Source organism: Oryza brachyantha, chromosome 1, assembly GCF_000231095.2.
Source record: "Oryza brachyantha chromosome 1, ObraRS2, whole genome shotgun sequence".
Lineage (NCBI taxonomy): Eukaryota > Viridiplantae > Streptophyta > Magnoliopsida > Poales > Poaceae > Oryza > Oryza brachyantha.
In genome coordinates, this window is record NC_023163.2 from 5,614,599 (window position 1) to 5,634,845 (window position 20,247).

Here is a 20,247-nt window from a genome sequence, read left to right on the forward strand (position 1 = left end):
CCTCCCATACGCACGGCGTCGACGGCACCTCTCAACGGCAGACAAGCTGAACCGGAATCCGCCGTCCCGCCTCCCCCACCAACAACGCCGGCGACTATCTCCAGCTCTCCACCCCGATGCTCGCCTGCACTTCCGTCGCAAGGTTCGCTTCCCCTCCCCTCCCCCGAGTCCCCCCTCCAAAAACGTCCTCCTCCTCCTCCTCCCTACCACTCTTCGAGGAAGCTAGTAAAAATCCAATCTTTTCCTCGATCGAAGCAGCGAAGGGGGCACCCGGATCGTCGGGCTTGGCTTGGGGGTGCCGCTCTCTCTTACCAATTTTCTGTCTCCGTGCCGTCTTTCTAGGTCTAGTCGGCTCGGGAGGCCTCTACGCGCCGCAGGTTCCGCGCTGCGCTGCCTCCAGGTGGATTCCTCTAGCCCCGGTGCTCTCCCGCCATAAGCTTCCCGTTGTTTTTTTTTTCGTAAGATTATTTAGAAACTCATAGTGGCGTTGTTCAGTCTGTTTGAACCGCAGTGTGTCAATTGGGAGCTAGCAGTGGGGGGGTTTAGGGATTTTGTTGAAAAATAAAGATTATATTGTTAGGGTTTATCTTATTATGTTATCAATTGATTGAATCAACTATGGCTGCGAACAGCTATGCCATTGCCATGTCTCTCTTGAGACAATTACTGAGTCACTTAGTTGCAGGGCCAGCCGAAGGAGGCCGACCAATTTCATTAAGATTGAAGCGAATAAAACGTTATTACCTCCATTTCACATTATAAGATATTCTGGTTTTTACTAGATTCATATGGATGCTAATGAATATAAATACATATGTAAAACATATTTAGTGATCTATGAATGAATCTAGGTAGGGCCAAAACATCTTATAATATTGAGCAGATGTAGTACAAGTTGTTACATTAACAAGAAGCTGTCGAAGCCAGACAAGACCAAGAAGCAAACTTGCTCCAAACTAATACGTTGCAGTACTCACTCATGTTTTTAAACATGCCAGCTTCTTTCCAAATGCAAATTTCATCCTTGATGTCAGCAAATAGGCTGGCTGCTGTGCTTGTCTTGTGAGTCACTTAGTGTGTTGCCTCTTTTAATGTGTTCATTTTCTGCGGTATGTTATGGCAGTCCATGTTTAGTTTAATGGCTTCAGTAGCAATTAGGCTGCCCTTGAGATTAATACTAACATTGCAGACCTGGAACCCTCTAGCTCTGCACAGCAAAGAATTTTTGGCACCTCATTATCTGCTTCTGCTGTTTCTTTTTCTGTTTGTGCCCTCATCCAAGCTTTCTGTGTTACATCCCCACAATACAATGTTCACATGATAGTATTTTGACCATGATAGGGATCATTTATTCGAAGTAATAGTTACTCAATTGTAATGGAAGGGCTGCAAGGGTCCTCGAATAATGTGGCAAAACACAAGAAAAGAAAGTCTCCTGTGCAGAGATGGAGGCCAATCTCTACAGAAGCCACTGCTCCAAAAGGTAAGCCCCATTTGCTACCTGCTACTTCTAACACCTTTGAGTAAAGATCATAGTGCATTCAAACCTGGATATACCCTAGTTGTGATTGATGCTGCCAATCTAAGATGCTGTAAAGACAATAGCCATCAATCTCTAAATTCCCATTCATTAACTTGTGTGTGTATAGCATTGGCTGGCATTTCTGAATGATCTTATATTCCACCTGATGCAGCCAACCTTAATGAGATGTCAAATCCTGTAAGCAAACAAGTGGTAGAGAATTCAGCCATAGATAAAAGAACTGATGTTATGGAAGTTTCCACCAACATTGAATCATTGCCAGAAAATAAATTAGCCACGGAAGACACTATGGAGGATGCTAGCTTCAATAAGGACCTAGATAGGTCCAATTTATCTGAAAAGTGTTCATCTTCTCTTCAGGTTTGCTTGATTTGATATGTGTAACAATTGATATGTATGAGTGATATGTAATAGTATATTATTTTGAAATATTCATCAATTGAATTCTTTTCTAGGTAGATGCTCCCCTGATGCGCTTTCTGAAAGGAAAGGGGTATTGTTCTCTTGAACCTGCTTATATGCACCATCCTCAGTTGAGGATAATGCTGGCCTTTATCTCTTAGATTATGAGAATCAATTGCATTCTTTGGCACACAGTGGAACTATGCAGAAGAAAATTGAAGAGGAGACTGGGGTCAAAATTATATTTCCATCTTCAAAGGAGGAAACATGTATTGGTAAAAATATATACTGTTTATTATTCAAGTATGCTTGATGAAGTAAGCTGTTGGTAACTTTTGAAGCTAATGTTTGTGCCATATTGATTGTTTCAGTTCTTGAAGCTAAAACTACTGAGAATATTAGAGATGCTTCAGAGAAAATTGCAAAGGTTCTTGAAGAGGTACACATTTGGTGCACCTGCAATTGTTTATATGTACCTTTTTGTTTGTTACATATTACTGCAGCATAATAATTTCTGATGTGTGACTGCACCTACGAAACTACGTGAGTTTCATTGCACTAATGTTCTTATTCATGTCCTCCTGACCATTTAATGTAAAATACAAGCTAGGATAGTTATCAGTGATAACTTTTAAAGGTCTTAGGGTGAGTTTGAGAGGGAGGGAATGAACAAGAAGAAGATACTTAAAATGAGATGAGTCATTGGTGTATGATTATTTGAGTATTAATTATTTTAAACTTGGAGATGGATTAATATGATTTTTAAAGCAACTTTTCTATAGAAAATTGTGCCAAAAAACACCATTTAGCAGTTCGGTAAGCGTGCTAATGGAAAACAGCCTTTCTCCAATTGCCGAACGGTGCCTTACTCTGTTAACAATATTATATCAAAGCATGAAAACTGATGCAGGATATCTCTTATATTTCATGCAGTAGCACTAGACTAGTCCCAATTAAAGTTGTTAAAAGGTTTACAGTTGTGCATCCATTGTCACTGAGCTACTCACAAATATAATCAGCTGCCACCAGTGTTTCTAATGTCATGTTTCAAATCCTATTTATGTCGGCTAATCTAATCATAGTTATCACTCTGGACTGCTGAGCTCCTCCTTTTGTTTCAGGCCGTTAAAAGTCCAATGCTAGATTACTCTCACTTCATTTCGCTTCCATTGGCTATCCACCCAAACCTTGTTGAGAAGCTGAACCACTTCCAGTGCTCAATCCTTGGGACTTCTTCTCATGTAGATAGTGATAAGGGTGAGGACTTGAGCGAAGGTTCTATGGATGAAATGGACCATGAACAAAAGCAAGTAGAGAGCCCTAGTGTTTCAATAAAGATGCAAGTCCAAGAGGAGTCGTCTGTCAGAGTTAAAATGGATATTAAGGGCTCTCGACCAGGTCTAAAAGCTTTGCTGATTTTCCTACTACTTTGTGTTCTATATTGGAGTATACCTATTATCAACTCTACCAAAGTTCACCTTTTGTGAATAAAGTTAGATTGCAACTCTAATTTTTAACCTTCCAAGTTGGGAGTTTTGTATTCATATTTTATTTGTTACGTGCCACACTGTTGATTATCTCAAATGGTTATGCTTAATATTGCAGATATGGCATAACTAGTATATCTCTGTTTAACAATGAAAATAATAAGGTGAGCTAGTGGGAATGTTTGAAGTTTGGAAATATAAAAGGAAAAGGAAACTTTTGTTTGCATAGCAAATCTCGTATCTGTATTTTGTTTTCTAAATCTTCTTAGGCATCTTGATGGTACTTAATGCATTGCTTGATATGCAATTTTCATATTACAAATTCTACACTGTTCAGGCATTAAACTAAGCTTTTTTTTTATGATTTGTAGATTTTGGCATCGACAAGTCGATATTTATTAAACCCAAAACATTTCACCTAACAGTTCTTATGTTGAAGCTATGGAATAAGGATCGGATTGCGAAGGCTTCTGATGTGCTCCAGGTAATTTCATTTCCAGATTATTGTGATCTTAGATCTATCGTCTGAGGTGACAGTAAGGACGCATTACCTTGTGGATACAGTCAGTATCGTCCCAAGTAATGGAAGCCTTGGAAAACCGACCAATCTCCATCCAACTTAGAGGTCTGGTGAGTTGCCATTCTCGAACAGTTCTCTGACTGGAAGCTCATTTGTGCATTTACAGTTGGAAGAGCTAAGTAGATAATTCGAGCCAGAGAGCAAAATATGTGTTCCTAAACACATTATTGTTGTGAAGTCCATTTTAATACCTGCTTATAAAAGGTGTCTGTACTGTTTCTCTAACTTTTTCCAATAATTCAAATATTCAATCCAATGAGAATATTTCATTCCAGACATGCATGAAAGGCTCACCAGCTAGGGCCAGGGTAGTATATGCTCCCGTGCTGGAGGTTGGTGAAGAGGGGCGCCTACAACGTGCTTGCAGTATCCTTTGAAATTCTGATGATTGACTAGAAGTCTTATCTGTTTAATATATTAATCTTTAGATTTTCCTAAGAAGCTTATTGGTGCCTATAGATGTAACTTGTATCTGTTACTACCTCTGGAAAATATAGCAACTTTTGGCTATGTATCTAGTCAAGCGCTTGTCCAGATAGGCAGATACACAGCCAAAATTTGCTGTATTTTGGGATGGATGTAGTAATTAACAATCTTGGGGACATATCAAGTGAAAACTCGTGTTTGTGTAACCAGTCACATGTGCACTGTTTGAGATGCCTTTTGTTGATGGGATATATTTTGTGGTTTATAGGTAGTAGGAGGCCTGATAAATCATGTCTTCAATATGTGATAGGGGTATTGGAAAAATTACTCATGATATTACTGTGTTAGGCTTTCATTAATCACTTAACATACAGCCCACATGAAAAGTTTGCATAACCGAACTTGTAGTAGATAAGTTCCAACCTTCTTAATGCAAAACGTTGCTTCTTCACTTCCTCTCACTTAAACAGAAGTTATAACTGATGCCTTTGTGAAGTCAGGACTAGTACTTGAAAGGGATGCAAGACAAGAACTGAAGGTTAGTAAATATATATTAAAGCACTTCCCTCTTTAGCTTCTTTGACATCAACAGATAATTCTTCTCTGAAGCTAATAGTTGTGAAATTCTTGGCAGCAGCATTGAAAGTCCAGTTGATTATTGGATGAGTCTGAAATGCAAATTTTGCATAATACTGCTGTGTTATATTTTATTTCTAAAAAAAAATTCTTATTAACTTCAGTACCTCCATTATTATTCTGGATCCTTTTGTGATAATTTGGGGAAAATATTATGCATTGCATTAAAACAGCAATAGTTGATGCTAAAATTGTCTTCCTCTTTTCAATTGCAGTTGCATGCGACCATAATGAATGTGAGGCATAGGAAGAGGTAACACAGTAAATGTTTTTCTTCTTCATCTTAATAATTAGTTGTCTGTGTTTTTTAGATAATGGATAAACGGGCCTCTGCTTCTAAGATGCACATAGTTACAATCAATTATTACAATAGTTCCACACCATCAGCTGTCTATGTACTGCAGGCTTACGTCGATTGTCTTTTTCTCTTTGCAGCAAGAAACAGAACCAAAGAAATGACTCATTTGATGCTCGGAATATATTCAGAAAATTCGGGGAACATGACTGGGGCGAGTACCTCATTCCTGAAGTCCATCTTTCTCAGAGATTCAAGTTTGATGAGACCGGATACTACTACTGCTGTTCTTCAATCCCCTTGCCCGAGGAGATGCAAACGGATTAACCGAGTGAGTTTCATGACAAACACATTGCCATGTTTCAAATCTTTCACCAGCATCATCCCCCTTAGGACGACTTTGCGGTGTACTGTTACTGAAGCAATAATGTGGCATGTCTTATGCTTGGATTGTTCTAGAGTGTGGCATGCTCAGTCTATATAGGCCTTTCTTTTGAGGGTGGGTGGGATGAGCCATCATGCATCATGGTGTTTATCAATGGCAGAGTGCTCCCTGGAGTTGTCAATCTGTTGGTTAACATCGTTTTCGGTCTGGCCCATGGTACAATCTAGCCTGCTGTTTACTTCCTCTGGTTATGTTCAATTTCAACCCATCAATCATCTTAGCTCCCATGTGCTGCTTGTCTCCTCAACTGGGTTTAAGGATGCTAGTTCCTTTTGCTCCATACATCTTCACAGCTCAGCTTGGCCATCTCACTGGCAGGTGGAGCCAGGCCCCACATGTCAGTGTGAATGCACGCTTTGGCATTGGATGGTAAGGAGAAAAACTCTCAATGTTTCTCGTGAGCACACTTTCCAAACTAGTAAACGACGTGTTTCTTGCAACAAAAAAAATCTATCTAAAAGTTACTTTGAAAATCATCTTATTTCATTTTTTAAGTTTGCAATAGCTAATATTTGATTTGTCATCGACTAATAATATATCTCAGTTTTGCGTGATCATCCCATTCTTCTCTTTCACTCTCTCTCAAAACTCACTCTTGAGACTTAACACAGATAGAAGCCTCAATCCATCCTTACCCATGTGCTGCTTGTCTGTCGGTATATATGTGCCTGTGTGATAGAGAGAGAACATCACCGGCCTACTACCGGCTTTAGATCAGCCTGCTTTCCATGGCCGTTTCATTTTCCTTTTGGCCAAGATCAAGGCTTTATTTTCCTTTCTGTCTTTCGAATGAATGGCCTAGGCGACAAATGTGTGCACGGAAAGCAGCTTTTTTTCTTTCCGATCCAAATTTCGCAGTCCATAACGCAAACGGGACTGCAGTCATCGCTCATCAGTCGCTCATTCATCGTTCAGGAGGCTGCTCCGTATACTAAAGCACCATCACTCCATCTGGGCCGTCTTTTCACTCTTTTTGGAGAAAAAAACCAAACGGACAAAAATTAATTTGTAAATAAAAGTTTATATACATGCGATCTAAGAAACAAATATTTTCTATGGTTTTTCTCCAAACCGAACCAGGCCTAAAGAGTTTATTCCATAAAGACCCTATTTATAATAATGGGATCTACTGGGCCTTTTTCTTATTACTTTCTCGTTTTTAGCTATCATCCTCCTGTTTGATCTGTCTTTGGTTGGCTAAAACTATAGCCATTTTAGAAACAAGGAGAGTATATACCACCCAGAACAAATAGTATCCAGAATCCAGATCCACTGAGAACTTATCGCTACTACTGCCTCACGTACATTTCCGGCCGGTTTCGCTATCGATCGTTGGCAGCCACAAACCTGCAAGTGCCAAACAATGACTAATGTTTAGTTCAGTCATACTTTTTTCATTATGTTTTGTGACTGACACGTACGTGGAACCTAAATTGCTGAAAGAGAATCTTGTTATAACCAACGGCGAACCTAAATTACCGGAGATTCTATACATATCATAACACATATAATATTCTTATTTTCAACTAATAAAATGATTAATATAGACTAAAATAACTAAAAATTTTAATTCTACCCGGGTCCTGTGACTCTGGGTAAAACAACGTAGGATCGCCCCTGGTTATAACTATAACTACACCTAAACAACTATTATCTCTATTTCATAACGTAATATGTTTGACTTTTTTGTTGTAACGGTTAACCATTCGTCTTATTTAAAAATTTAGTCCAAATATAAAAAAAATTGATAAGTCGTGTTTAAAGTTCTTTTGATAATAAAATAAGTTAAAAGCAAAATAATTGATATTTTCATAATTTTTTGAATAAGACAAATGGTTAAACATTACGAGAAAAAAAAGTCAAACATCTTATATTATGAAACAGAAACAGATGGTTTATTGCGTGACTTTGGACACAACAAGCTATAACAAAGTGTGGCCGGTAACCAAACAATCCTAAGAGCCCTTGTCGATTGTCTCCAACGCCACCATAGTTCCACTAACCCTCAATGCTGTCAGCACACACAAGCACACTGTGTACTGAGTACACAATACATCGATCGAGCAAACACTAAATGTGAGCGCTCGTGAAAAAACTAAAACCATTGAGCACATAGGAGTAATAGTCAAAGTTGCAGCCAGATTAATTGTCTACTGTCATGGGGAGATCCCTGAAACCGGGGTATGACTGTGTGACTAATTTTGACTGGCATGCATGCTTGTGGCACTGCCACAACCAATCTGCAACAAAAGTGTATAATTGTATATATGTGCATCTACATTTCCTGTTGTCAGATTTTTTTTTTCTTCTATTAGAGATTCGTATGTTGCATATGTATGGCGTTTCAACCAGGTACAATCTTTTGTCTCTCTTTTTAGTATAGCATAAATATCAATAATGCATTCAATAGCGTAGCATGTACATATTTGCACGTACATAGGGGTGAAAACGAGCCGAGCCAAGCCCTGGTTCGGCTCAGCTAGCTTGTGAAGGTTCGTAAGAACACATGCTTGGTTTGGTTTGATTAGGGAACAAAGCTAAATCATGGTTAGGCTCTTTTCATGGCTCAAGCCTGCTCGAGCTCACGAGCCTCCTGTATAGAATATTTTGTTCATATATAAAAAAGAAACATGAAGAAAATAATGAGAAATAAAAGTAGAACAATCATATATTTAATTCTCTATATAGTTCAGATGATAATCATATAACTATAATCCACATGATAATGGGTAAGTTAATAAATGATAGCTTCATTAGCTAGATGATAAGACGATGTACATAACTACATGCCAGCTTAGACTCACAAGCCAAACAAGTGGCTTGCGAGCTAGCTTAGGCACGACTTGTACCATATATATAAATGAGGAGCAGAGTGTACACCCGATCCTTAAACTTGTCAGTGTGTTACCCCGGTTCATAAACTCTCAAGCGACTATGTAGGTCCATTAATCTGTTTTGATGTCATTTAAGTTTAAGTCCATAAGGCTAGTAGCTGATGATGTTTTATTGCAAATCACCCCCTAAATTAGATTATAAGATCACCCTGGCAAACATTTTTTTAAAAAAAAACACGCTACCAATAAAAAAAGAACATAAAGAGAAGAACATGTTCTTGATTTCCATTGTTGGAGGTTGTTCTTGTAGCTTTCCTCTTCCTATTTGCAGCTATCTTTCCTGCCAAATCGATCAAACTCGCCATAAACAGAGGGAGGAACCCCTTTTGCGGCTCTAGTTCGGTGGCCTGCCCTCGCTAAGGCTCTCGTCGGCGCCTCACTGGTGCCCTTGATGTCGCTGCTTCGGTTGCCGCCCGCTTAGATGTGTTGGACAAAGAAACGAACAGTCGCGAGCGAAGCCAAAGGGGTACGAGGTGTCCAGGAAAAGATCGATACGATGGATTCCTAAAGACTAACTTGAGCTATCGTATTAACTGAGAGGGTGATTTGTAATAAGACACATCAGCTATTTGGCTTATAGATTTAAATGACATCAAAACATAGAGTTTATAGACCGGTGTGACACATCCCAACAAGTTTAAGGACCGGGTGTGCACTTTGCTCTATAAATGAGCTAAGAAAGATTGAGGTTTGGATTTAGCTCTTTTGGCTTTTGAGTCGAGCCGAGCCATACGACCTCAAGCACAATCAATTGTATAGTAAAAATCTCTACCATTTTATGCTATAGCAGTATTTTAATAAAACGTTTTTTATCATTCTTCAAAAATATCTTAAGATACCAAAAATTTTAATACAAAATTATGTTGTTAACTCAAGAGAAATTTTAAAATAAAAAATATAGATTAAATTTTCAAGGATATTAAAAAACCTCTTCAACAAAATATAGCAATATAGCCTAGCTTGTTCAACGATTTATAGTTACCGAAGCCCAAATTAAACGGTGGCCAGTAACCAAAACAGAGTTTCGAATTTTTACTGAATGCAACAGATATCCCCGTGTTTATTTCTCACCACGTTCGGCGTCATCTCTATCTCATCCATCCTATATATGTACGCGTCACAGCGTCAGTTCCTATATCCTCGTGGATCACTTGTGAGTGACGCACACCACTCCGCGCGAGGCCGCCGGCCATGGCGAAGCTCGCACTCGGCCACCACCGCGAGGCCACCGACCCCGGCTGCCTCCGCGCCGTCCTCGCCGAGCTCCTCCTCACCTTCCTCTTCGTCTTCTCCGGCGTCGCCTCCGCCATGGCCGCCGGTACGTACGCGCGCGCATGCATGCGTTTACACACCATCATTTCTTTCATCTCTTGCATGGTTTCTCTTTTCTTCTTCTTCTTTTTTTCATGTGAGTTTTGATGTTGTCCTTGTATGCACGTACGGCAGCCAAGCTGGGCGGCGGCGACACGATAGCGGGGCTGACGGCGGTGGCGGCGGCGCACGCGCTGGTGGTGGCCGTCATGGTGTCGGCGGGGCTGCACGTCTCCGGCGGCCACATCAACCCGGCCGTCACGCTCGGCCTCGCCGTCGGCGGCCACATCACGCTCTTCCGCTCGGCGCTCTACGTCCTCGCCCAGCTGCTCGGCGCCTCCCTCGCCTGCCTCCTCCTCGCCGCCCTCGCCGCCGGCGAGCCCGTCCCCGTGCACGCGCTGGCCGCCAGCGTCAGCGCCGCGCGCGGGGTGCTCATGGAGGCCGTGCTCACCTTCTCCCTCCTCTTCGCCGTCTACGCCACCGTCGTCGACCAGCAGCGCCGCGGCGCCGCCGGGGGCGCGCTCGGCCCGCTCCTCGTCGGCCTCGTCGTCGGCGCCAACATCCTCGCCGGCGGGCCCTACTCCGGCGCGTCCATGAACCCGGCCCGCTCCTTCGGCCCGGCCCTCGTCGCGGGAGACTGGGCCGACCACTGGGTCTATTGGGCTGGGCCGCTGATAGGTGGGCCGCTCGCTGGGCTGCTCTACGAGAGCCTTTTCATGGGCCGGCCTGGACATGAGCCGCTTCCTACGAATGACGACTTCTAGGTCGTAATTAGGCTTTTTCCCCCTCAAAAAACAAAAAAAAAGTTCTAATTAGGTTATGAATTATGATAATGAACTTTTGGTCTCAAGCTAGTGAAAATAATATGTCGTATCATTTGTTATTTTTATGGTATTTATATGCATGCAATATGTACTAGTTTGGATTATCAAATAAAATATTTAGGTTAACTAAGGATTTGGATTAAGTTTGGTTCTGCATGAAGCTTTAAGATGGCTGGATCAAGAATGCTTAGCAGGCCTGCTTCACTTTTTGTTTGCATTGAACAAACTTACCTGTATTTTCTTTGGCATGTATCATGAAAGCTTTTTAGATTTGAAAATATAGCTGCATCGAGCAATTGCGCAACTGTTGAGCTATCGGATTCAGTCTCAATAATTTCAGAAGCACATTGCCGACAGGTGCCGTGAATATAATTTTGAGGAGAAAAACAATCCTATTGTGGATGGAGCTAGCAATTGAAAATCCTACACAAAACAGATTAAGCCCCTTTGATTTTAAGGAAATTCATAGGAATTTTAGAGGATTTTATTCCTATAGCAATTTCCCCACAAAACCCTTTGAAACAAAGGAATGAATCCTATAAAATCCTATGAAATTCCTATGGAATGTCTTTTCCCAAACAAATTTTGGAGGAAAGTTAATAAGAGGTAAAACCTCATGGAAAAAATCCTTTGAGTCTTTATCTCTCATTAAATTCCTATATTTTTTCTGTGGTCCACTCAAATGGTCATTCTTACGTTTTTCCTGTATTTTGCAATCCTGTTTCGTAGCATGTCTTGGGTTTGTTTATTCAGATTATCATTAGATCTGTAGGTTGGGTTCGTTCTATCAGATTATCATCCCTACATTTTTATTTAACTTTTACTCACAAGGCTAGGGGGGCTAGCTAGGGTTTAGCCGAGCTACCTGTTCGGCTGACCTATGGATCCCACTCCTAGGCCACCGACTTCACCAGAGACTAGCATGTGGGCCCCTATATCGGTTCCATGCTGAGTTGGAACTTTTAAGTTGGTTTGCACTAACTTTTGAACCCCTCAATCCATGTACTCGCATATGATTAGTCATAGGTGTTTTTCTTCTATTTTGGGTGTGTTTTCTCCAAAAATATCTGCGTACAAATAATTCATCGACACTTGTGAAATTTGGTTAGTAATTAATAACCTTTGCCACTATGTTGGATGCTCATTTTGACTGCTTTTCTGCCAATATTAACGGTCAAATATTGGACTTTAAGGATAGTCAACAACAACCCAAACTTAACCTTTGCTTGTGGATTGGCTCTAGCCGTGCTAAATCCGTTGCTGCTCAATCTTACACTCCTATCCTTTTGTTTTTGCTTATGCTTATAAATCAAAATTTGAATTTTCAACCTTTAACTTGTAGTTGATTTTGAGTTTTTTTTCCATATGCTTAGTCTGTAGATTGGGTTGTAGTTGAGTCATAGTTTGTAATGCATGTATTTAGCAGCTATATAATCCCTTTGTACGACCCCAAGGGGAAAGACCACATTTAATATAAAGAGAGTTAGTATGCTCTCAGGTCAAAAATATTTATAGTTAGGATAAATTTTGATCAAACATTTAAAATTCTAATCATTAATAATTTCTTAAATACTTAGTTTTTTTTTTCTTTAAGGATACTATCATAATATCATAAACTTATTAGATTTTATTAATTTATTCTAACATAAAATTAGCTGCTAAAATTTTATAAGTTTAACTAAATCTTGTTATAAAAGATAAATATTTTTATCGGACGAGGAGTAGCAAATAGGCTCTTATTGGTTTTCTAGGATTTGTGCCGCTACTGCCAAACTGAATCGGTACTAGCTCGTCTTGTCGACTGCCCTTGCTTGTTCTTTAGGGAATTGAGGGTGCAACAAATCCACTTATGTATGGTTACGCGATCTACTGTAGCATGTGGTTCTACGAGGTTGCGGTGAAAAAAGTGTCACATTGTTTAGTGGATCTAGAAATTGAGCGTGCATCGATCGCTTAGCAGAGGGAGAGGATCAGCAATCAAAGCTTTCGTCTCATTGATCAAAGCACGTGCATCATACAACAATTATTAGTCCGCTTAGAGTATCTCATTTATACTTTTATTCTCATTTCGTATAAAAGTATTAATCGGAAGATAACATAGTTAAAGCACGAAAGCTTATAAGCAACTTCTGACCCATCTAAACTAAAGTGATGCTAAACGGGCACTTTTGAGCCATATGGTTCTAAAGCACGTTACTGCAAGACTTCAAACATACTTAGGTGTTAAATCATCTGTCGAGGTAGTCCTGTACGCTCAGACAACTTGGAGCAGGGCCTAAACGACGAGAACGTCAAAGTCGAGATCGAAAGCAGCAGGTTTGGTGTCAGACGTGCAAGTACGAGGAGAGTGCGACGACTGGATTCAGATTCAGAGAACAACGCAGCTTGGAAGCCAAAGTGCTATATTTCTTCTCCTTAATTTAATTTTCAGTTTCATATATATTCCTTTTCTTCCCTCTTGCAAATGCTACTCTTAATTCCAAGCTACTGGTATATTGGATTGGGAATTGAGAGTTTATTTTCCAGCAGAAAAATATGGACTTACAGCTGCTACGCTTGCCTGTCAGTATCGATCATTTTCACTTGGTCAGTTTTCTGCCTGCCGTTGTGCAATCCTTGTTCGACAGATGGCAACCTCACCAGGTCGTCGTGATCACTGATCAGTAGTTTTGCACAGCTGCAGAGACAATCAGAGCTGAGGCCCACTTGGTGCATGTCATGTCATCTACTCACCTCTGTCGGATCGATCGATGATGCTAATTGACTGATTTGATCGATCGAGTTTCAGAGTTGCATAATGTTGTATTTTGCAAGAAACTCTAGCTTAACTTCTGTTCTAGAGTACTAGAGGGTCTAATCAACCCTGCCTTAAACAGTTTCTAACTCTATCAGCAACACATAAACTCCAATATGGCAGGATTGCGTACGTGCAGAAGCTAATCGAGTCCGATCGAACAGAGAAAGAAGCAATTAAGACAGATCGTTTTTAAGTGCATATATAACACTACAGTTTGGTGTGACAGTGCAACATGTTCGTGGATGGATGGATGCGTACGTGCATGTACAGCACCTCCTTTCGAGAAATCCAGTACTGTGTCGATGCAGAAATTTTCGTGGCTCACAATTATGAGCTCCTTGACTTGTATCACTAACATATCTCATCTCCTCTCACTATATATATAAAGCTTGTTAAGCTTTTTTCTTTTTGTCCATGGAAGAAAAAATGGTTTCCATCGATCGATGGCTTAGCTAGCTTTTCTCATCTTATCATCGATCGATCGCCTAACTTTTCTGCTTTTTCCCCTTGAGTTTTGTTCAGACATCGATCGATCGATCGATCGCCGAGGCTTAATTAGCTATACATATATCGATCGATCGATCGGTGTGTATGCCGTTGTTGCCGATGACGAAGCTGGAGCTGGGGCACCGCGGCGAGGCGTGGGAGCCCGGCTGCCTCCGCGCCGTCGTCGGCGAGCTCCTCCTCACCTTCCTCTTCGTCTTCGTCGGCGTCGCCTCCACCATGACCGCCGGTACGTACGCATATGCACACGCTTCGATCAATCGACGCTTTCAATCAATTTGCGTAATTTAGTTTATATGGCTAACAACTGTAGTATATATGTTCATCCAAATCATTCCATTCTGCTCCGCTCTTATGTTCTTTGCATAGTGTTGCAAGAACAAGTCAACAAGAAGATGCATTTAGTCGTCGTCGTCTTCAACTCTTCCAATTTATTGTATTCGTACGCACGATCGCGTCATTAAATTAATTAATTAACGCATGCATGCAGGGAAGGCGGTTGGCGGAGCGGGCGAGCCGTCGGCGGTGACGGCGGCGGCGGTGGCGCAGGCGCTGGTGGTGGCGGTGCTGGCGACGGCCGGGTTCCACATCTCCGGCGCGCACCTCAACCCGGCCGTCACGCTCGGCCTCGCCGTCGGCGGCCACATCACCGTCTTCCGCTCGGCGCTCTACGTCCTCGCCCAGCTCCTCGGTTCCTCCCTCGCCTGCCTCCTCCTCCGCTGCCTCACCGGCGGCGCGGCCACGCCGGTGCACGCGCTGGCGGACGGGGTGGGCCCCGTCCAGGGCGCCGTGGCTGAGGCCGTCTTCACCTTCACCCTGCTGCTGGTGATCTGCGCCACCATCCTCGACCCGAGGAGGGCGGCGCCGCGCGGCACGGGGCCGCTGCTGACGGGGCTCCTCGTCGGCGCCAACACCGTCGCCGGCGCGGCGCTCACCGGCGCGTCGATGAACCCGGCGAGGTCGTTCGGCCCGGCCCTGGCCACCGGCGCGTGGGCCCACCACTGGGTCTACTGGGTAGGGCCGCTGGCAGGTGGGCCCCTCGCGGTGGTGGCCTACGAGCTGCTCTTCATGGACGTCGACGACGCCGCCGCCGGCGGGGCCCACCAGCCTCTGCCGCAGCAGGAGTGATGACGTGGCCTTCCGGGATTGCCCCACGTGCTCGCCTTTTCGGCCGTTGGATTGGCTAATCCGATGCGAGATATTTTGAGGAGTAAGTAATTTCCGGGGGGTAATTATGTGTGCTTTTGCTTTTACCATTTCGTTCACCGAGAACAAAAAATGCAAGAAACCTACATGAAAATATGGGATTTTTAATATATTTGTGTGTGTGTGTACGACTGTATGTGCCCGTACACGTAAAGTTTTTGCTCATCGAGGATTAATTAATATGGAATGAATGCATCCATTATACGATTGATAATACGTATTGTTAATTATCCGTGTAACGCGGTAACATTGCCCATAGGGCTCGTTCGCAAGAGAGAGCCAAGTAGTCTAATCAGTTCCCGCAAACCAAGAAAAATCATTAGTATATGATTAATTAATTTTAAGCTATTAAAAACTTAAAAATGGATTAATATGATTTTTTAAAACAACTTTCGTATAAATTTTTTTTAACAAAAATACACCGTTTAGTAGTTTGGGAAGCGTGCGCGTGAAAAAAGAGAGAAAAATTATAACAAGCAGTGATCGAACAGTGATGTTGATTGACGACAATTTGGTGGATAGTGTATGCATGTTGTGCCAATAATCAAGCATTTCGTATTCATGATGACGGCGCAATAGGAATGTAGGATTAATCGATCATTCGTGCAGAACCGAGGGTATCACGCTGCGGCGAAGCTTCAGTGAAACAGAGGGGATGCCATTATTATTTGAATTTGGATCGGAGGAATAAATACATGATGAAAAATTATAAACTTTTGTTAAAAAATTTTCTATGAGACCCCCTAGATATATGCAGCTTCGCCACTGGTATCACGTGTACTGAAAGCTCCATCGATATGGAGGCCTAGGAAGAAATCAAGAACACAATCATGCTTTGGGTTGATATAAGGATGATCGTTTGGTTTTTCTTACGAAAAAAGTTAAACAATATTTTTGTAAACGAAAAGTATTTTATGAATAAAATTTTTATATACATATTTTTAGCGATCTAAAAGGTAAGACTAAAAAATAAACTATAATAAAAATCTCCCAAAACGATGTTTAAATTTAAATTTAAAGTTAAAAATTTAAATTTTGGCCCACAGTCACAGACAGAAGTGAGAAAAAGATAGAGATGGTAACTGAAGATGTCAATTTAGGGACCGTTTCAGTAAGACAATCTGTGAAATTATTCAGACACGTAAAATGGGACAAACTAGTTTATATGGACATTATGTTGTTGTATAGTTTGGAAAATGAGCCCATGATAGATAAATAGAGGAGTGACCTAACCGATATTCACATTCAAATATACGCTTAAACCCACACATGTGCAATTCAAGAAGGCAGGAGGGTCGGTCAAGTTGCACTGGCTTGCTAGGCTGGACATGGCCCAAATAAATAGAGATGGCTACAAGAGTGAGTTAGCTGAGAGTAATTTAGAAAAGACTCTAATTTAACTAAACAAATTAAGGCCGCGTTCTTCTATTAGATTAGCTAACCCAAACTCTTTCATTTTCTGCGGACAAGCTTACCGAATTAATAAAATATCTATCTTTTGTAAAAAAAAGTATAGGAAAGTTGTTTTAAATATCATATTAATATGTTTAAAAGTTTGTTATAATTAATAATTAATTAATCATATAGTAATCCATTGCTATGTTTTTCGCGTGGGCTCGTAGACCTATTGCTGGATTAGTTAAACTAGAGTCAATTTTAAATTATTCGTAGACCAAAAACTGCTATAAGTTCACCTCCAACAATAGAGATAGCATATTATCTCTAATCATTTTAAAAGACAACGTATTTAATGGTCTAACTCTTAGCAAATGATTCATAGGACAAATGACCCTACAATTTATCCTCACTTGACATTAAAATATGTGCAAGAGATTGTCTCTTAATTAAGAGATAACATTTATCTCTTTTCTATTAAAAATTTATATAGTATATTTTATAGATATTTTATAGATACTCATCGACAAAAACAAGTGTGTGCGAGGAAGGACAAAGACAAGTCTGGACACTCTCGTACGTACCTCGTCTAGCCTGGCTCCAGAGACCTGGACCGTGCCTGTGCCGGCCAGCAACCCCACCTCCACCTGTCCGTCCTCTCCCCTGCTCCACTTGACGACGCCAGTGAGACCACCCAGCGAGAGCCATCGTCCACGGCGGCGGGAAGCTCGGCTCGCCGGCGGCGATGCCGATGGTTGGCCGGCATGCAGTACCAGCGGCCGTCGGCGGCGGCGACTGGTGCTCATGGTGGCATGCAGCTAGGAGAACGAACAGTCGGCGAAGATCACACACGCATGCGCAGAATCGAATCAAATCAGACGTTAACAGTAAACCGTACTCGTTACTACTTTCTCCCCTATCATTTTTTATTTTTCCGTGTCCAACGTTTGACCATTCGTCTTATTTGAAATTTTTTAACGATTAATATTTTTATTGTTACTAGATGATAAAATATAAATTATAAATAGTTCTTTATACGTGACTAATTTTTTTAAGTTTTTTTATAAATTTTTCAAATAAGACGAATGGTTAAACGTTGGATATGGAAAAATGAAAAATAAGGTTATTACGAGACAGAGGCAGTAGATAATAGCCTACTGTTACCAAGCAGTTCTTTTCACTGTGGAAAAATTTTCTCCTAGAATTATTACACAGTACACGTACTGATCACTCCAAGAATCTAGCTGCAGGCCTGCTCCGATTCGATCCATGGATCGATTTCCTTGATTCCTCGCGCAATCGCCATGGTCGATCGATCGATCGATGAGGAGGAAGAACAGCCGCCATGGCTAACTATGCGTGCGTACACGATCAAGGAGAGCGAGCAAAACTCGTGCATTCCGTTCATGGCGGGCGTGGCACGTACGTACGTACATACTCGTGGATGCATGTCACCCTCGGCTCGTCCGCCGCTTCTCCACCCACACCGGTGACAGCACCGGCGTCGCCGCCCCGAGCGCGACCACCACCTCGGCCTCTTCGTCGGCGACCACGGCCGCCTCGTCCCTCGCGTCCGTGTCCTTCCCTGCGGGGGACGTTTCCGCCGCGTCGTGCTCGCCGCCGACGCCGACGCCGTCGTCCTCGTCGTCCAGGTCGTCGTCGTCGTCGTCTTCCTCCTCCTCCTCCTTCCCGACGACGCGTATCCTCCACACCTTCACGCTCTTGTCCAGCCCGGCGCTGTACACCACCATGCTGCCTTCCACCTCGCCGGCCTCGCCGCCGCCCACCGCGAGGCACCGGACCGGCCCGCGGTGGCCCTCGATCACGGCCAGGCACGTGTGCGACGTGCTGCCGCCCTTCCCGTCGCGCCGCCACACGCGCATGGTAGCGTCCTCCGACCCGCTGACGACCACGCGACCGCTGCAGCCGGAGGCCAGGCAGAAGACGGCCAGGCGGTGGCCCTTGAGGAACCCGACGTGCGCCGGCCGCCCCGCGCTCGCCTCCTTCTCCCATACGTTCACGTACCCGTCGGAGGAGCCGGCGTAGAGGAAGCACCGGCGCGTGGCGCCGGTGGCGGCGTGACAGAGGGTCAGCGCGTTGACCGGGGACAGCTCGGAGCGGAGCACGATGATGAGGGCGTGCGTCGTGCCGCCGTACACGCGCCGCCACATCTTGACGGTGCCGTCGGCGGAGCCGGTGAAGATGCAGCCGTCGGCCTCGTTGATGAGCATGGCGTTGATGGCGCCGTCGTGGGCGACGAAGGAGTCGGCGCAGCTGCCGTCGGAGAGCTTCCAGGCCTTGACGGTGTGGTCGTGGGAGGCGGTGTACAGGAGGCCGGCGACGGCGTGGAGCACGAGGCAGGACACGGTGTCGCGGTGGTGCGGCGGCCGCTTCTTGGCGAAGGAGAGGAGCGAGAGGCCGCCCTTCGCCGGGAGCGTCGCCGCCTTCTTCGCGCGGATGTGGTCGCACACGGCGGAGGCGCACACCGTCCACACCCGGACGTGGTGGTCGCGGCCGTGGGACGTGACGAGCGTCCCGCCGCACGCGGCGAGCGCCGGCACGCGGCCGCGGCCGACGTCGAGGTAGCCGCGGTTGAAGCACCCGGGAGCCGCCCACGCCCGGACGCGCCCGCTGTCGGACGCCGTGAACAGCACGCCCCTCGCCACGGCGAGCGCGTGCACGTCGCCGTCAAGCCGGTGCAGCGCGGAGAGGCAGTGGTAGATCGCGGCGGGCGACGGCGGGAACCGGACCCTCCCGTGCAGCGGCGACTGCACCCACGGCGAGCACATCCCGCCGCCGCCGCCGCCGCCGCCCCCGCCCCCTCCCACGCCGCCTCCAACCCCGACCATCCCCGGCAGCTCCACCCCATGCACCGACGACAGGCTCAGCCTCGGCGGCGTGTGCGGCGCCTCCCTCACCGGCGACCGCGCGTAGTGGTGGTGCACCGGCGTGCGCGCCGCCGTCGGCCGCGTCTTCCAGTCCTCCTCAAAGAAGCTAAAGCTCTTCCGCCTCCCAAACTCCATGGCCACAACACAACTACCTAGCTCGACCTCCTCCCACCCCCAAGCTCCAGCTCACTCTACCACGACGACGACGACGACGACGACACGGCCGAATTGATCGCATCCATGCCTGCTACTGCCACCAACGACACGTTACCGGTAGCTCGAGTAGACGTATAAATCGAGCGCGCGCCATACGTGGTACCACGGCGGGTGCGCCATTACTCGCCGGAGTTAAGGAGCCGAGTAAATGGCGTACGTACTCGGATCGTAACATGATATCGCGGCGAGGGGTAAGATCATATACAAAATCGCGTGCACGTGGTCGACCGCGCGTACGTACTCGCCGCGGAGGGTAAATACCCGGCATGGCACGGCCATGGCCGGCGACGCATGCGGCGCGCGGCGGCGAGGACGACGTCCGGCCGGGGAGTACGTGGATCTCGCGAGATCGCGAACGATCGATCGAGAGCTCGGAGCCTGGGAGATCTCAGTTTCAT

The 20,247-nt window shown here is 44.4% G+C and overlaps 4 protein-coding genes across 5 annotated transcripts; 3 read left to right on the plus strand and 1 right to left on the minus strand.

The window, feature by feature from the left end:
* The first annotated feature begins 1 nt into the window (after position 1).
* On the plus strand, positions 2-6,051 carry LOC102704004 (activating signal cointegrator 1 complex subunit 1). Of its 2 annotated transcripts, XM_006643888.3 has the most exons (14): positions 2-142; positions 343-400; positions 1,342-1,483; positions 1,695-1,903; positions 1,999-2,036; positions 2,141-2,220; positions 2,317-2,384; positions 3,067-3,343; positions 3,804-3,916; positions 3,997-4,062; positions 4,288-4,378; positions 4,909-4,976; positions 5,290-5,327; positions 5,510-6,051. In XM_006643888.3, the coding sequence occupies exons 1-14, from the start codon at positions 117-119 to the stop codon at positions 5,694-5,696; spliced, it is 1,461 nt and encodes a 486-aa protein (XP_006643951.2). In that variant the 5' UTR covers positions 2-116; the 3' UTR covers positions 5,697-6,051. The 2 variants fall into 2 exon arrangements, with proteins under 2 accessions (XP_006643951.2, XP_006643952.1); XM_006643889.3 differs by lacking the exon at positions 343-400 and having other exon boundaries at positions 3-142.
* Positions 6,052-9,820: 3,769 nt separating this feature from the next.
* On the plus strand, positions 9,821-11,158 carry LOC102701317 (probable aquaporin TIP4-3). Its single transcript, XM_040528330.1, has 2 exons — positions 9,821-10,026; positions 10,155-11,158. Exons 1-2 carry the CDS (start codon positions 9,900-9,902, stop codon positions 10,781-10,783), a joined length of 756 nt encoding a protein of 251 aa, XP_040384264.1. The 5' UTR covers positions 9,821-9,899; the 3' UTR covers positions 10,784-11,158.
* Positions 11,159-13,804: 2,646 nt separating this feature from the next.
* On the plus strand, positions 13,805-15,504 carry LOC102701598 (probable aquaporin TIP4-2). The gene is made up of 2 exons (XM_040529117.1): positions 13,805-14,373; positions 14,635-15,504. Exons 1-2 carry the CDS (start codon positions 14,232-14,234, stop codon positions 15,270-15,272), a joined length of 780 nt encoding a protein of 259 aa, XP_040385051.1. The 5' UTR covers positions 13,805-14,231; the 3' UTR covers positions 15,273-15,504.
* A 1,601-nt stretch (positions 15,505-17,105) lies between these two features.
* LOC121055753 (protein JINGUBANG-like) lies at positions 17,106-19,768 on the minus strand. Its single transcript, XM_040528819.1, has 2 exons — positions 18,458-19,768; positions 17,106-17,141 (listed from the first exon to the last, which is right to left on the minus strand). Exons 1-2 carry the CDS (start codon positions 19,766-19,768, stop codon positions 17,106-17,108), a joined length of 1,347 nt encoding a protein of 448 aa, XP_040384753.1.
* Positions 19,769-20,247: the final 479 nt, after the last annotated feature.

What these genes read in the sequence shown, in the direction of transcription:
- LOC102704004 (XM_006643888.3), top strand. Translation starts at nt 117, where the DNA reads ATGCTCGCCTGCACTTCCGTCGCAAG. An exon ending in GCCTGCACTTCCGTCGCAAG is followed by an intron (nt 143 to 342) that starts GTTCGCTTCCCC and finishes CCGTCTTTCTAG; the next exon opens with GTCTAGTCGGCTCGGGAGGC. An exon ending in CCGCGCTGCGCTGCCTCCAG is followed by an intron (nt 401 to 1,341) that starts GTGGATTCCTCT and finishes TGACCATGATAG; the next exon opens with GGATCATTTATTCGAAGTAA.
- LOC102701317 (XM_040528330.1), top strand. Translation starts at nt 9,900, where the DNA reads ATGGCGAAGCTCGCACTCGGCCACCACCGCGAGGCCACCGACCCCGGC. An exon ending in CGCCTCCGCCATGGCCGCCG is followed by an intron (nt 10,027 to 10,154) that starts GTACGTACGCGC and finishes CACGTACGGCAG; the next exon opens with CCAAGCTGGGCGGCGGCGAC.
- LOC102701598 (XM_040529117.1), top strand. Translation starts at nt 14,232, where the DNA reads ATGCCGTTGTTGCCGATGACGAAGCTGGAGCTGGGGCACCGCGGCGAG. An exon ending in CGCCTCCACCATGACCGCCG is followed by an intron (nt 14,374 to 14,634) that starts GTACGTACGCAT and finishes GCATGCATGCAG; the next exon opens with GGAAGGCGGTTGGCGGAGCG.
- LOC121055753 (XM_040528819.1), bottom strand. Translation starts at nt 19,768, where the DNA reads ATGGAGTTTGGGAGGCGGAAGAGCTTTAGCTTCTTTGAGGAGGACTGG. An exon ending in GGCTGGACAAGAGCGTGAAG is followed by an intron (nt 17,142 to 18,457) that starts GTGTGGAGGATA and finishes GATAAATTGTAG; the next exon opens with GGTCATTTGTCCTATGAATC.